The sequence below is a fragment of the Melospiza georgiana genome, chromosome Z, assembly GCF_028018845.1.
Source record: "Melospiza georgiana isolate bMelGeo1 chromosome Z, bMelGeo1.pri, whole genome shotgun sequence".
NCBI classification, from domain to species: Eukaryota; Metazoa; Chordata; class Aves; order Passeriformes; family Passerellidae; genus Melospiza; species Melospiza georgiana.
Genome location: NC_080465.1, coordinates 31,726,212 through 31,741,375, shown reverse-complemented (window position 1 = coordinate 31,741,375; position 15,164 = coordinate 31,726,212). Strand labels below are relative to the sequence as shown.

At 37.1% G+C, this 15,164-nt stretch overlaps 1 protein-coding gene across 2 annotated transcripts in view; it reads right to left on the bottom strand.

Annotated features, from left to right (window-relative positions):
* The window catches only part of PRUNE2 (prune homolog 2 with BCH domain), a 102,266-nt gene extending 87,345 nt beyond the window's left edge, over positions 1–14,921 (bottom strand). For both annotated transcript variants that reach the window (XM_058043656.1, XM_058043655.1), the window contains exons 1-4: positions 14,861–14,921; positions 13,427–13,590; positions 7,224–7,376; positions 4,599–4,693 (exon numbers count right to left, since the gene is read on the bottom strand). In XM_058043656.1, coding sequence (XP_057899639.1) covers positions 4,599–4,693; positions 7,224–7,376; positions 13,427–13,590; positions 14,861–14,871 — 423 coding nt within the window. In that variant the 5' untranslated portion in view covers positions 14,872–14,921. The remainder of the gene's footprint in view (positions 1–4,598; positions 4,694–7,223; positions 7,377–13,426; positions 13,591–14,860) is intronic.
* Positions 14,922–15,164: the final 243 nt, after the last annotated feature.

Sequence of the window (15,164 nt, the reverse complement as noted above, 5' to 3'; positions counted from 1 at the left end):
CTTCCAGTCTTCTGGGATGTCTCCTGATCTCCACAATTTCTCTAGGATTATGGTGAACAGCCTCACAATGACTCCAGCCAGCTCTCCAATACTCTTGGGTGGACACTGTAAGGTCCTATCAATTTGCAGGAGCCAAGTTCCTGTAATAGCCACACAGCAATTTTTTCTTCCCTGACAGTGGGTCATGTTTGCATCAACACGGATTTCTGCTTCCAGCGTCTAGGGTCCAGCTGAGCTGGTGGCAACAGAGGTCAAGGAAGTGTTGAGAACTTCTGCCTTCTCAGTGCTGTTGGTGACTAATTCACTCCTCCCATTTAACATTGGGCCAGCAGTGCCCTCCTGTTTCTCCTTGTTTATATACTCAAAGACCCCCTTCTTGTAGTTTTTGACATCTCTTTCAACTCAAGCTGAGCCTTTGCTTTTCTAACAGCATCTCATGCCCTGGCAATGTTCTTGTGGCTCTCAATAGATTTGTAACTCCCTCTCCATCTTGGTGTGCTTCTCTTTTGGTCCTGAACAGACTCAGAAGCTCACAGTTAAACCAAGAGGGTCTCATGTTCTACCTACTTCCTTTCCTTTTGAAGGAGATGACCTGGTTTTGTGTTTTCATGAGAGCTATCTCCAAAAACTCACAGCAATCGCTAACTCCTTTATTCTCCATGGAAGCTTCCCTTTCAATTGAGATCTGAGCAAGCTGAAGCTTGCTCTTCTAAAATCTAAAACCTATGCCTTAGTGCTAACCTTCAGAGTGCACAACCAGACCCCAAACTCCACAATATTGCTTTGAGATGACCCTTTTAACCTTGACCCAGAGGCATTTGATAGGGCTTCCTATGGTCACTGTAGCTGATTTCTGTACATCTGAAGTTCTCCTTAACTTGAAGTGCCAGTCCCCCTCCTCTTCTTCCCTGACTCTCTTTACAAAACAGCCTATAGCTATCCGTCATATTCCTCCAGTCATGGGAGTTGTCCCATCATGTTTTAGTTACTCCTGTGATACCCTAACTTTTGGACTGGGTGTCGAGCTCCTAGTGTTTATTCTCCTGGCTCTGCACACTTGTATAAATGCACACGAAGTGCCCGGTCTCGTTCTTATCCTGGGAGGCAGCTAAGGAACAGTTGTCACTGCTCAGTCTGGCCTGGTTTATTTCCCAGTTGGCTGCAACAGCAACCACTCAAAACTACCACTTAAACGGTTCTCCTCACCACATTCTTTTCATATCTTTAGAGAAGTCACTATAGAGAATTCAGCTTGCCTAACCTCTCCACACCTTGGATTGTTCTCGTCACAACTGGGGTACTTTGGATGACCTAAGGCATCAACTGGACAGCCATTGTCCTCCAGAAAACGGCAGTCTGATGTTTAAGCATGAGTGTGGTATTTACATTAATGCACGTGTGGCTGCATTACTCAGTTATATGAGGTTATGACTTTAGCCTCTTAGTATTTCTGAAAAAGCAAGTGAAAGTATGTTTAAGCTTTATGTACTATATATGTTATAAATTTTCCTAAGGCAGATATCACACACTGACATTTTAAGACCTTAATTAAGGTTGATTTATTTACAAATGGTATGTTTTCAACTCTCAGAAATGATGTATTTAATGTTTTATTTTTAAACACAATTAAAAAATAATATATAAATATATACATACTGCAAATGTAATACAGATAACAAATTCATTTAAGCCCATTTATGCACATTAGTGACACACCATGTGGCAGAAAGACTAGGACTACAAGAAGACCCCGTGGCGATTTATTTTATATTAAATCCCTAATGGCCTCTTCTCATCTTTACAAAAATATGCACAAAAGTCCAGACTATGCAGCCATTGAAATGAATGGTTATTTATTTGCTAAACGAGAACCCTATGTTTAATGTTCCTTAGACATAAGGTAGTCTGCAAAAGTCGCATTCCTACAGCTCTATACATCATTTATTTTACATACCCTAACTTCTCACAACAGGCATCAGAAAAATACTTTTGAACCGCATTGCTATTGTAAGTTGCTGAGAATTTTGTTTCCAATTCCATTACTGGAAGATTAAATGTTAACATGTTTACTTGGGGTTTGCTTCTTGTTTTGTCTTTTGCATTAAAAACAAATTCATGGACCAATCTGCCATTTAAAATACACTTATATTTATACCAAGAGAAAAAAAGTTCCCAAATACACAATACATATACATAATCATTATAGACAGACAACGGAAGTTCAAATCTTCAAAGACATATATTGTAATCTCACTTATTCAGGTGTAATGGTCCACCTAGCACTTGTTTGACATGCTTCAGCTAAGACAGAGGTCCTTGATTTGCTTTACAGAAATATTAAAAACATCACTAAAAACATCACTTTTCAAAATGCAGAAATAAACTGTCCAAATTATGAAACAGTGGCATTTCTTCCTAATACTACAAAATAGCTTTAAAAATAAAATCTTTGTCCGATAGATACGACTATTTTTTCATAGGAAGATGATACACCGTGCACCCAAACACTTCTACATTTCTTAAATTTCTGTTGCTGGAACTGATACTGTAAGTTCCTCTGAGGCATAAAGCCACAATGGGGCAAGTTTTTACAAGAGATAGAACTTCCTATTGGTACTACCCCAAACTCATCTGGACTATGGACAGTCAAGCTTTCCACAGCAGCATGAACGTGCAGGTCATTTTCTTGAGGTAACAACATTGGTGACAGCAGCCTTCAGTGCAGCTCTGACATGTTCTCTAAGCTTTTATAAGTGGCATACAACCCCTACTACCTGGAAACTGTCTTTATGAAGTATGTGGAAGCCATGGCCAGAGGCATGAACCTCAACAGACCTTCAGAACACCCCCTTGCCTGCCGCAGTCAGTAGCAGACAATCATAGAACTTGTTTTCAACTGAGTGACCTGCTTCCTCAGGTGGTAATTCATTCTTTATAATCACAAGTTCTGTGAGCAGTTAGAATGAATTTTCATGAAGAACAGAAAAAGACTTAGTCCAACAAGCATATCATTAATCTATGTTATAATGAGCCATTTCAACCGAACTTAACATTCATGAAACCTCGATCATTCTCCCAGTGCACTACACTTAAAAAAGCAGAGAACAGAGTTGGCTTTACAACAGAAATATTTATTTCCCAGGAATAATATTACTTTCCCAGAAAGCCACATTGAGAAGACAAATCTCATTTCCAAGAGAATTCTAGCAGAGAAGCAGCAAAAGATACTCTAAGGGTATAACAAAATGTAAGAGAAATTAACTGTAACACATGCACTGAATTTTGCTACAATATCTTACCAGTAATCATGATTGTGACTGGGAGAAACTTTCTAGCAAAGGCTACAAAAATAACTGTGATCTGGGCAGTGCCACTTTTATTTCGTTCTTCTCTTCAAAAATAAAGTGGTTACATATGTAAAATTCAAGCAGCATACATTCTGAGATCCAGTCACTGTTGACACAGGTCTGATTTACAGCTTCAATACCACCTGAATCCAGGAGAGTCAGATCCAAAGGTGATTATCTCAACAAACGCAAAGCTGCATTTGTCGAGATAATCACCTTTAGAGATACCTAAACACATTAGAGAAACCTAAACACATTTACACAAAATGACTGCCCTACAGAAAACATTTTAATGGACGATACTCTTGCATATTTGTTGATTATTAAGGAAAACAAGTGACTTGTGATACTTCTGAAAAAGCAAAACCACAAACACACCAGAGATTCAACACCTGTTGCCAAGCCTGCGCTTCATGTTTCCTTAATATTTAATCAGGTAACATCTGTGGAGCACTTTAAGAATGAACAACAAACTACCACTATCATTGCCGAGAAAATTGTGAATGGATTGTAACCAAAACTTTTTCAACCACAGAAGCATCTTATTTTTTGTAAAATGCATCACAAGACATATACTGTAAGAAATCTCTTAGGACATACAACACAATAACTATTCAAGAGATTTTTTTTTTTTTTTTGCAGCATTTCATATTAAAAACAAGTTTTGATTTAGTGCAAAAGTAGATGAAATTTCTTCTACATTTCAAATACTTCTGTATACGTGACTTTCATGAAAATGAAGAGAATGAAAATTACAAACATATACTATATAAAGATGTTTTTGCTATTGATATTTTCTTCAGATCACTTAGGTTTTATTACTAATCAATATGCCTGTATGCAAACTTCAATCAAAAATAACAGTACCATGTCATAACAGAATCATGTCATTATTTAGTGATCTAAGCATTCTTATTAAAATAATATTTTAAAATAAAATCCAGCAATATGTAACTCTCTTCAGATCAAGGTAGAAAGCTCACACCTTCAATTCACCCAAAGGTTCCAAATTGTTTATGCCATTGTTTTTAACACACCATAATACAATCTAAAGGGAGGGAATAATTATAATATCATAATAATGGAAGTCAGATAACAAATAGCCAATAGTTCTCTCAAAGTTAACTAAATCATTAAAAATTCTGCTCATACTGGAAGAAAATATTGGGAAAAAAACTTGTTCACATTCTGTTTAAAAGAACTATCTCCATGCGCAAAAAGGCTGTTAAACATATTTCAAGTTTCTCCTACCTCCAGTGTCATGTACACAGTGCTAATCGCTACTTTGATTTCTCCATCTGAAATCTCCTTGAGATCCTTGAGCATAACCTCCTCAATGTTCACACCTGTTTAAGAGAATAAACAAATTTCTATATATACAATTATCTACAGCTGACAGATGCATAAATTAAAAACACAGCTTAGACCTTAGTCCTGAACCTTCTTTCTGTATTTCAGGATGTCATATGAGAAAATTAAAGGTAACGTTAATATTTCAATGCTTAATGTTTCTAGAGGGATTTTTTTAAGAAAGGAAGGGATTTAATGGAGGATACACACTAACAACAAGTATGAAGAATTAAGTCTACTGCAACACCTGTGTTCTTGTGTGAACACTGAAGTTTTTAAGTGAATCTAATTCCAGCTGATGATAAATATATAGCTAGGCAATTTCTATGGTCTAATATGAAATCACAAATATGAAACTACTTCTGAAATAATTAATATATTGTAAAGCACCTGTGGACTACGATGGTGCTTATGAAATATTCAAAAGCAAGGAACTTAAGATACTCTGTAAACACAGACATTCAACCTTTCTGACCTTCTTCATGAATTGATAACACCAATGGGTTTTTCTGATTTCCTTCAAATCATTCATGAACTAAGTATATGTTTATGTACCATAGAAACATTATCATCAGAAATAATGGTGTAAAACAGGAATTGCAACCAGACATATTGGTATGTTTAAACCCAATATATTGAAAATCCAAGTGACTAAGTTTCCCTCATTGGATGTGTCTGCCTAAAATGCGACAAAGATTCTCAAAATAAATGCATATTATGTAGAGGAACATAACTACATCACATTATTGCAACACAGACACGACAGCCAAATGCCTACGTGAAGAATGCTGCGAGCCACCTATGTCAGTGCAGGGCAACAACTAAAACACCTACCAAACTTCAAGGTACAGCAGTTTAACGTCCACCACGTGTTTGTACAAATTACTTTGAAGACGGAAACAAATACCAATCTGAGTCAAAGAAATTAATCCTTTCATTACTGTTCCTGTATAGAGTCCAGCTACTGCAGCCAATCTAATGACAAGATGAACATTTACGCATCTGTCATTTAAAAAAAATTTTATATAACCTACAAACTTTCTGGGGGGCTGCAACCTATTGTGCCTTAAATTAATTCAGGCCAATAAATCATGATTTCTGCCAGAAACTGAGAAATATTTTGGCTGCATTGTCCTAATATTGCCCCAAATAATGAGTATATTAGGTAAAATACTTAGTAGAGGTTACATCCTTCAAGGGGCTCCTGAAACTCAGCAGCATCCTACTAAAAGAAATGCCACATGCATTCATATGTGGCAAGAATGCAACATACATTCATATGTATATGAATGTACAGTAAATATGTGCCTTGTAATACACAGAAAACAGGAGTTATAAGCCAAAAGAAAAAGAAGAGTGCATGACAGTGCCCTCCCCATGCCTCATGTGACATACATAAATTACTGGCAATCAGTACCATGCAGACTACACCCACTACATGTACTTGTCCAAGTTTTGCATTTGATATTACAGAAAACATAATGACAAACAGTACTAAACTGTTTTCCCTGGCAACTGGCAGAACTAAGAACTGACTTCCATAAAAGCCACTTTCACCACTACTTTCCAATCTAGACTGCATACAGTTCATTCCTGAATTCTACTGATTGAGTAAAGGAACTTAAGAGAATTCATGTAAAGCTTTATACACCTGAACTAAATTACCCTGTAATCTAACTGAAAGAAAAGGCAAAGGAAGCAGCACCTCAAATTCTGCCCTTATCTACCAGACAGGGCAGCTGTCTCAGGCTGATGGTCTGAATTTCAATGACTACCTTCTGCATATGGGCAGATAGAGAGCAAATAAAGAGCTTGAGTCTGCACGGACCCTGTGCTTACCTGATACATCCAAAAGAAAATACCCCTAGGAATTTAATACTCACTCTTTGGTAAGAGCTTGGCAGCCAACACCAGTAAAAATTCTAAGAGTTATTGCAACCATTTTTTTCAAGCTTTCACAGCATCTCTTCAAAAGCCTGCTAAATTTTGGGTTCAAACATTGCCACTTTAGATCACTCAATATTTCTACTCAGTATTTCAATCAGAAGAAAAGAAAAGAATTGCAACTTTCCCGCTGCTTCCTTAATCTGAGTCTGATGTCAAATTGACTTCACATATACACAGCCCTTAGTAAATCTGGGCCATAACAAAAAATCTACTTCTACACAACGTGGGCAATTGCAATACAATTTCTTCCCATGGGCTGACGCTCTTTTTATGACCATGTGAATCAACATAAATTCTTGATGAACATACACTTGTAAAAGCAATATGTAATAAGAATTGTTAACTTTATCTGTAAAAACAATACAACATTATTTATGAGCTAAGTAGTTCCTCAAAAAAAATCCCAATTCCATGATTTAGAATGTAAGGAGCTTAATTTAAAATTAATATACAACTTTTAACTGTCAATGAAGATAGCATGCTGCACCTATTTTCACCACACACAATAAAACAGTATTCTGATACAACTACACAAATAAATTTGTAACATGTCTGAAAAATGGAAGGAAGTTGCACTACCTTGGGTGTTAAACTGAGTCTCCTGGAGAGCAGAGATAATTTCCTCTCGCGGGGGAAGATCTGGAAACCTTTCCTCCAAAACTGACAGTACTTTCTCCTGGTGCTCTGTCATTTTGTCAGCTTCCAAAGACATGCACTTGAAGAGAATACTCCCTGAAACATTGACAGACAAAAAATCAATGTCTCCTGTAGATATCAAAGAGGTACAAGATGATTTACTGTATTGCTTCTTGGAGGTTACTTCTTGGCGGTTGTTGCTACTGAAAGTTCACTGAGAGTTTCACATGGAAACATCTTCCTAACATGAAACCCCTAAATCAGAACTGGCTGCCTCTTCAATGCCTCTGCTACAGGAAACTGGCTGGTGGCAGTGTAGCCACGGTGTGCAGCATGCTTGTACATCAACGCGGCTGTGCGGCACAGCCAGCAGCAGCCAACGGCACACCAGCCTGTATCCTCCTCTCTCCAGGCACCAGACCAAGTGCTGCTGTGTTTTGAAACACAAATCCACATTGTCAACCACCCTTCCACAGATGCGTCAATGAACTCCTACACTGGAGTTCATTCGGAGGACAAAAGGAAGAAATACTTTACTGTGAGGATGGTGAGTCACCAGAACGGGCTGCCCAGAGAATATGGGGATGCCCCATCCCTGGAAGTGCTCAAGGCAGGCTGGACCAGGCTGCTCAGAGCATACCTAGAGAAAGGTATCCCCATTCATGGCAGTGGTGTTTGAACTGAATGATCTTAAAGTCATTTGTCACTGTGATGTAACTAACTCTGGATAACTCTTGTCAATGGACACACCAAAAAAACATCGATTCAGACAATCAAAATTTTAAAATTTAAGAGAAACATCACCCAGTAAACAACTTCAGAGTGATTGGAACTGCCCTACAGTACAGAAGTAAGTCATGTATTTTCAGACAACTGTGTGCTGCACACCAAGTCACCCCTTTCATTCCCTGGAGACTGGGATCCCATTTATCAAAATACCTAAAGACAGTGTTTGCTTCCAATCACTCACAGTAAATTCAGGATAATAAAATCTTATAGTTCAGCCTTGAAATTATTTACTACTTTACGGTGCACAAGAATTTCAAACAAGTGTATGATTTCATTGCACCATGCTGGGTCAATGAGCAACGAAGTACAGTAAGTGTGTAAGACAGTTACTGCAAAACAAAGTGTGTAGGCTTCAGCACAGAGCAAAAAAGTGTAAATGAAAAACCTTGACACTGCCACCCTCAATCTTACCAGATGAGCTAGGATCCAAACATCTACTATATATTAATTTTGCTTTTCTCCTACAATATCATATGAAATAACAAGAAGCAATTCTTCAAAATTCACAAACCACTTGCAACAAAAAATAACTGTGCCATGCTAGGTAAACATACCCTTATTAAACAAATCCTGTGTGGACTAAACAATAAATAATGCTTAACAAGTCAAAAGCTGCTCCTCATACTAATCTCTGGAGTTAAACAAAAATACATGAAGTTCCATTCTTTGTCTCTATAACAGATATTGTAACTGTCAATTTTCTTTTAATTCACTGCAGCTCTTTATGTCAGTCTTTCAATCATCTTAAGACAATGCTCCTGCACTGTTAGATAGTATTAAAAAATAAATACAGACTGCATGAAAATCATGCATACTGATCCCAATTGATATTTCTAAATCTAGGTACCGAATATAACAAGCAGATTTCAGATTTCTACAGGTAAATAACTGAAACATAAAGTATCCAGATGTCTATACCCATTATCAAGGTCTGGTTTTCAGTCCCTCTAACAAGAAAAAAGTTTCTCAACCAGCAGCATCCAGAATAATTCATCTAAAACTATCCCTCTGTTGTTCAACTCCATAGCAAATAATAGTGCTTGTGCTACATATATACTCTTGAGATACATTCCGAAGTTTCCACTTTTCTAGGAGGGAGTGGTGACCGGAATGATTGAGGCACCCCTCAACACGGTTTCAGTCAGCACAGAGCTACATCTGGATAAATGGCAGCTCAGGGACCAGGCTGCATAAAGTATTTTAGCAACAGCAATTTTCTGCTTTTTTTCCTTCCTCTAGAAACAGTGAGGGAAATTGCTCATGCACACACAAAGGAAATGGAGACTCCAGAAAAAGTGCTGTATCTACAACATGTGCTCAAATTCATCACGTACTGGAGCAAGGCTGCAGAATATCCTGTAAAGCCCCCCAGTAGTATAAGAACGACTTAGGCAGTCTGTCCATCTGCACAGAAGCTCCTCGAGTACACAATGTATTAAACTTTTACCACAGTTGTGTGTGCTCCAGGGAATGAATATTTGGGTAAGACCAATACAAACATACAGGAAAATGCAGAAGAACAAGAGGTGTGAGTTGTATATCCACCCACACTCACCAGTCTGGAAGTCAACATGATGTAACCTTCATTCACAATAGGCAGACACCTTAGAAGGGTTTCTAAAAGGCCCTGGTTTTGTCACTAGTCACACCAAAATTGTAGTGCTTGCAACTGACAACTTTTCTACTGGGATGAAAGCCAGAAAAGGATCATTCTCAAATTACTAGGGTGTCAGCAAGCCCCAAGATCAACATTTACTTGTCCTTTAATGCTATGATCAGTCTTCAATACTGTCCTCATCACCAGGAGAGAATGGCACACCTCTTCTACCCCAGGGAGCCTCAGCATTCCTGTGAGGGTTAAGATTCCAGGTAGTTTAGAAAAAGAGGTCACTTAAGTTATTTTTGTTTGACCAGAGGTTGTAGTCCATTTAGTCATGTGCTATCTTATAAATACCTGCTGTAAAAGCAATACACGGTCTCAGAAATCTCCTGCAGATATTACTGAGTGTTGGTGCAACTCCCCTAGGGCTTCTGAAAGCTTAATGGCGGCTGCTCTCTGCTTACAAGCAGAGAAAAAAAATATTATAGGCAATACAAGATTCAATATTATTTCTTGTGTACATCACACTTTGCTACATTTTTTTTCTGAAGAGGTCACTAGAAAATAGGCTAAGGCTCTTAAAAATGTGCATTTTATTATTTTTTTGCAAAGCAGTTTGGAAGCGAAGCATTAGTTTTGCCAAAAGCAATTGCTGTGCATTAATATTAAACATGATCTAATGAAGGCAGAAGTCGTTTTGGGAAAACATTAAGAACAGCACAAGCATCTCCTGAATTATAAGTTTACAGCTGAGAGAAACAGTACAATGAAAATATAGGCATTTCTCCTGTCAAGGTTTTGTCCCATAACCTGTAAAAATAAAGGACAGGAAAGAGGGAAAAACCATGAATCCTTTATGGAAAGTATACTTCAACACTCCTCACACACTAACCCCCCCCCCCCCAAAAAAAAAACCAAACCTGCAAATCAAAATTGTAAATATATCCAAGTAAGCAATCTTTACTGTAATTAACAGGAATGCAATGAAACTGGAATAAAACGTCACTGGCGAAAAGAGAGGAAAAGCACTGCCTCCAAAAAAACCTGCTTTCATATATTAAAAAGAAGTGTCAGTCCAAGTAAGTGTCAAAATGATCCTTTCTTCGGGCTATATATATTAAGGACGCATCAGTGCAGGAGCATGAGAACCATCTGATCAATGTACAAGACAGAACAAAAAAAAAAAAATACTGGCCTAATTCCCAAAGTCCTTAAAAAGGCATTTCTTAACATTTGTCTGGGTGGCTAGAATAACAAACTAATCTTCTCTACTGAAAGTCAGACTGCCCCAACAGGGGTTGAAAAGACCTCAACTATGCAGCTCATCACTAGCAAAAGATTCACATTAAAAAAACTGCAGACGCTCTTGCTGGAAATCTGTCTATATTTACATGTTGTGGTTTGCACTTTGTGGCATCCTTCAAGGCCTTATACAAATAAACATAAGGAGGCCTTTTTGAGAGTGCATTGACCCAAGATACCTGACAGTGAGTGCTTAGAATAAAATCCTTGCCAGCTGGCTGCAACAGAGAATGTAATGATTCAGCAGTTTAATGGATCTTGAGTTTGGCAACAGTCCCCTCATAAACATCTCTTGGGAAATAAAATAATACAGGCCCAGGACTCTGGCAGGTTCTGTAATTGTTTGCTTCTGGCACAAATCCAGGGACAGCACAACTCTAACTTGAGGCAAATATGGCTGTACAACACTGATTGTCCAAGCAGGCTCTACTCAGAAGCCCAACAGCAGAATAAGCTTGTATAATGTCTGATAAGGAGAAAAAGATACCAGAAAAGCATTCACCTAAAAAAAAAAAAAATTATCTTTAAATATAAAAATGCCTAAATCAGTAATGCTCAGTTTCACAGGAAATGTCTTTTTTCTTGACTTGTTTCTTTTTTAAACATGTATATAACATGTGCCTTTTTATTGGAATTTAAAAACTGCTAACAAACTTTAAGAAAAAAGAAGTTTCAAAAACAGTCAACAAATTAAGCTGTCTTGGTCACCACATGATAATTATTAAAACATTTTCTTTCATCTGAAAAGTCTCCTAGCAAAACACTCACTGGAAAGTCAGAAGCTTAAAGAAGGCTTCCCAGCTCAGAGACTCAGACAACAGCAGTTTTATAAAAATAAAATCCTAATTCTTAGCACTCTAACTTTTAATTTAGCCTTCTGTTCTGAACTTCACCTGATGTTTAGACATATTAACTATATACACATTTACATTGGAAGTAACATAGCAAAATGTGAAAAACACAATACAACCTTTTTGTTGCAACCTCTGTACCAGTCCCTGAGCTGCTGGGAAAAGTAGAAAAGCACCAAGTCTCAAGTGCAGCTGTGTTTTGTTCCCTAGGCTTTGCCAATCACTTCATACTATGCAAAAAAAGGGACTTTTTATCCACTAAGTTCCTCAGATTTGCTCTACCAAATGTAATAATCAAAATGTAATTACTCGTTGATTAAAAAAAATTAGAATTAGCTACTATATTTCCCAAAACTGTAAGTGCTATCTCTAATGCAAACACTAATAAAAACACTTAATTTTAATCTGGATACATATTAGAGGCACAGAACTGACACAGGCACATAGAGTACTCGAACATGTTCTTGGACATTATTCAGACCTCTCTCTCTGACTCTGCACTAACAAACAAGTATACTGATATTCCCTAAAAACCCTTTATTTGTTCTGCCTCCAAAACCAATTATTATGCTTGTTCATTTGCTTAGATTCCTGGAGAGCTACTCCACAGAAATTTGGAGCTTACAAAAACGCTTCATGGCAAGTTAACTAAAGTCTGTTAGCATGGAAAGATACTGTCAGGGCAGGCTAAATGCTGTGCTACTGTTAATGCTTATTCTGTGGAATATTTTAAAAAATTAATCTTTTTTATTTCTTATAACATGTTTATTAGTTATCATAGAGATGAGTACAATGGTTTGTCAAGATTCTCATTGCTTCTGAAGTCTAAATGTAGACAAGTTTTTATAATCCTCCTTAAACATACCCACATTAATTTCTTAAAAGGACACTTAGCAGTTTCACATTATTAGAACCTAAACCCATAAAATTTGTTGAAAATTATTAAAGCACAGTTAATAACTTAAAAGCACTGACTGCTCTTTTCAACACCTGTTTTATTTCCAACTGGAAATTTCTATGCAGCAAATGAACCAACAAAATTAATATAAATTATGAACTTCCAAGACAGAGAAGAAAATAATAGTGATTGTTGAAGCCCATCCCCACTTTGTGCTCTGCTGGGCATACACTACAAAAGAAAAGGAGAACACAATGCAGATTTGGTAACACTGTTTTTAAACAGCAAAAGTTTTGCATCATGCCATTAAAATATCATTCCATAAAAAAAGTATAACCATTGGAAGGGAGAAGCTTTAACTTGTAAATATTAGATTCCAATCCATATTGTTGTCCACAATGCCCCTGGAATCAACGAACTGCACAGCTTTTCCAGCTACCCAGCTGGTAAGTAGACAGCTTCATTTAATATTCTTGTCTAGTGATACAGCAAAGACCTCTCATGCCTATTTTTAAATGCACATTTTTAATATTCAATATAATGTTACTCTTTAACAAACTCTTTACTCCCTGCTTCTTTTATGAAGCTTCCTGTGGTCTTTAAAGGGATTGTTAACCAAAGAATGGATCACACTCTTTCTGCATGAGCAAATTCAGAAACACTCCATTAAACCTTTCAGTATTTAATATAAAGAGTAATCTCTCACCTCTGAGGAGATAAGCCAGTTGCTGAGTGATTAACTCTGGTGCCTCCTGAAGAATCTCTTTTACGACTAAAGAGGAAGAACATGCTTGTAACTCCAGGGTCTTGTCACATTGCTCATCTGGATTGATGACTTTGACAACAGCTGATTCCAAACTTTTATCCTCACTATCAAGCAAATTCAGAAGTTATACATATATTTATCTTCATAGCTACATAGACAACTCAGTAAGAAAATGCAACATATTTTTTTTTAATTCTGGACTCTGACAGCATTGTTATAGCTACCTGAAATCTGCTATAAAGCCAAAGGATGTCACAGAGGTCCTAAATCTGTGATTATTAAATTAAGTGTTCAGTGTTCTTTAACTGTTTGATACATCACTAAGTACAGCATGTACTAAAAACTATTGAAAAAAAGTATTTCTACATGTGCTGAAAACAGCCGTCATTATATGAAGGAGATTTAGGATCTTCCCAACTGAATATTCTGAAAACTTACAAAAAAACTTTTTCTTTTCTTTTTTTGCATTTAGATACTTTATGTTTCTGTTTACAATTAGTAGTAACCAAGCCAAACTAATTTTAATAGTAAAACACTAATTGTAATTCTTCAGAAGGAAGAAAGAGGTAGTGACAGTAATAAACATAAAGCAGACCTACAGGTAATTTTTGCTCTGAGGAGTGAATGATGCACTAAGCTGATGGCACTTAACACACCAACAGCTATGACATCCACACATATTTTTTCCTTCAGATTTTCCCTACTTTTACTCTAATCTATAAACTTCTCAGAGTACCATGGATCTACAGGATGCTACTTAATGAATGTCTTAAATGAAATTCTAAGGACAGCTGGAAGTAAGGAGCATCCTTCACTCTGGGGAAGGCAGGCAGACCATTATAAAGAGGCTCTTCATAAAAGATTCACAATGGCCTTGTAAATGGTCCCTTTTAAGGATGGGTATCCGGACCATGATCTTCCCGACATCAACTCTGAGCCTTTTGAAAGGCTGTAGTTGGTAAAGACCACTATAATCCATCAGCCATCTCAACGGCACATATCCTAGTGTGTGGGCACCTGCAAATCCATATAAGATTCTCAAAGGAAAGCTAACTAAGAAGCAGGAAAAAAACTCTGATCTCTTATCTACTGGCCACAGAAAACCTCCAGACTATTTAACTAAATTAAAATATCTAATCTAAGAGGTGTGAAAACACTAGGTGTTTAAAACTGGAAGTTCTACTAAAAGTGATGCAAAGATGACCGTTCACCTTGTTACAGTTACTCAACATAAAGGGAGACAAAATACATTTTAGGTTCCTTTTTTTGGGTCTGTGTTAATATAGCAATATCAATACTAATACAGAAAAAAATGTAATTTTTGAAACAGCTCAAACTCACATAAGCCACCTTAGTGTATGTAAAACACAATACCTTGTCAGCATGCTGCTGTTTACAAGCGTTAAAGACAATTTCCCGTCAGCATTCAGCTGATGCAAATTGATTTCATCTCGGAAGATATGGAATGACTCTGGGATTTTCAGCTCGTCCAAAATAAATCTTGTCTCAGTGAAGTAGTTGAAGTCTTTTCTTGGTATGTTCAACACAGGTAAGCAGAGAACATCAGGAGGGCTGACCTGTAACATAGGTGTGCTTTTGTGAGAACTGGACCTGTCTTTCATCGGGATGGTATTTTAACAGAGTAAGCAATTAGGTACAGTCTAGATTTTCTGTTTCA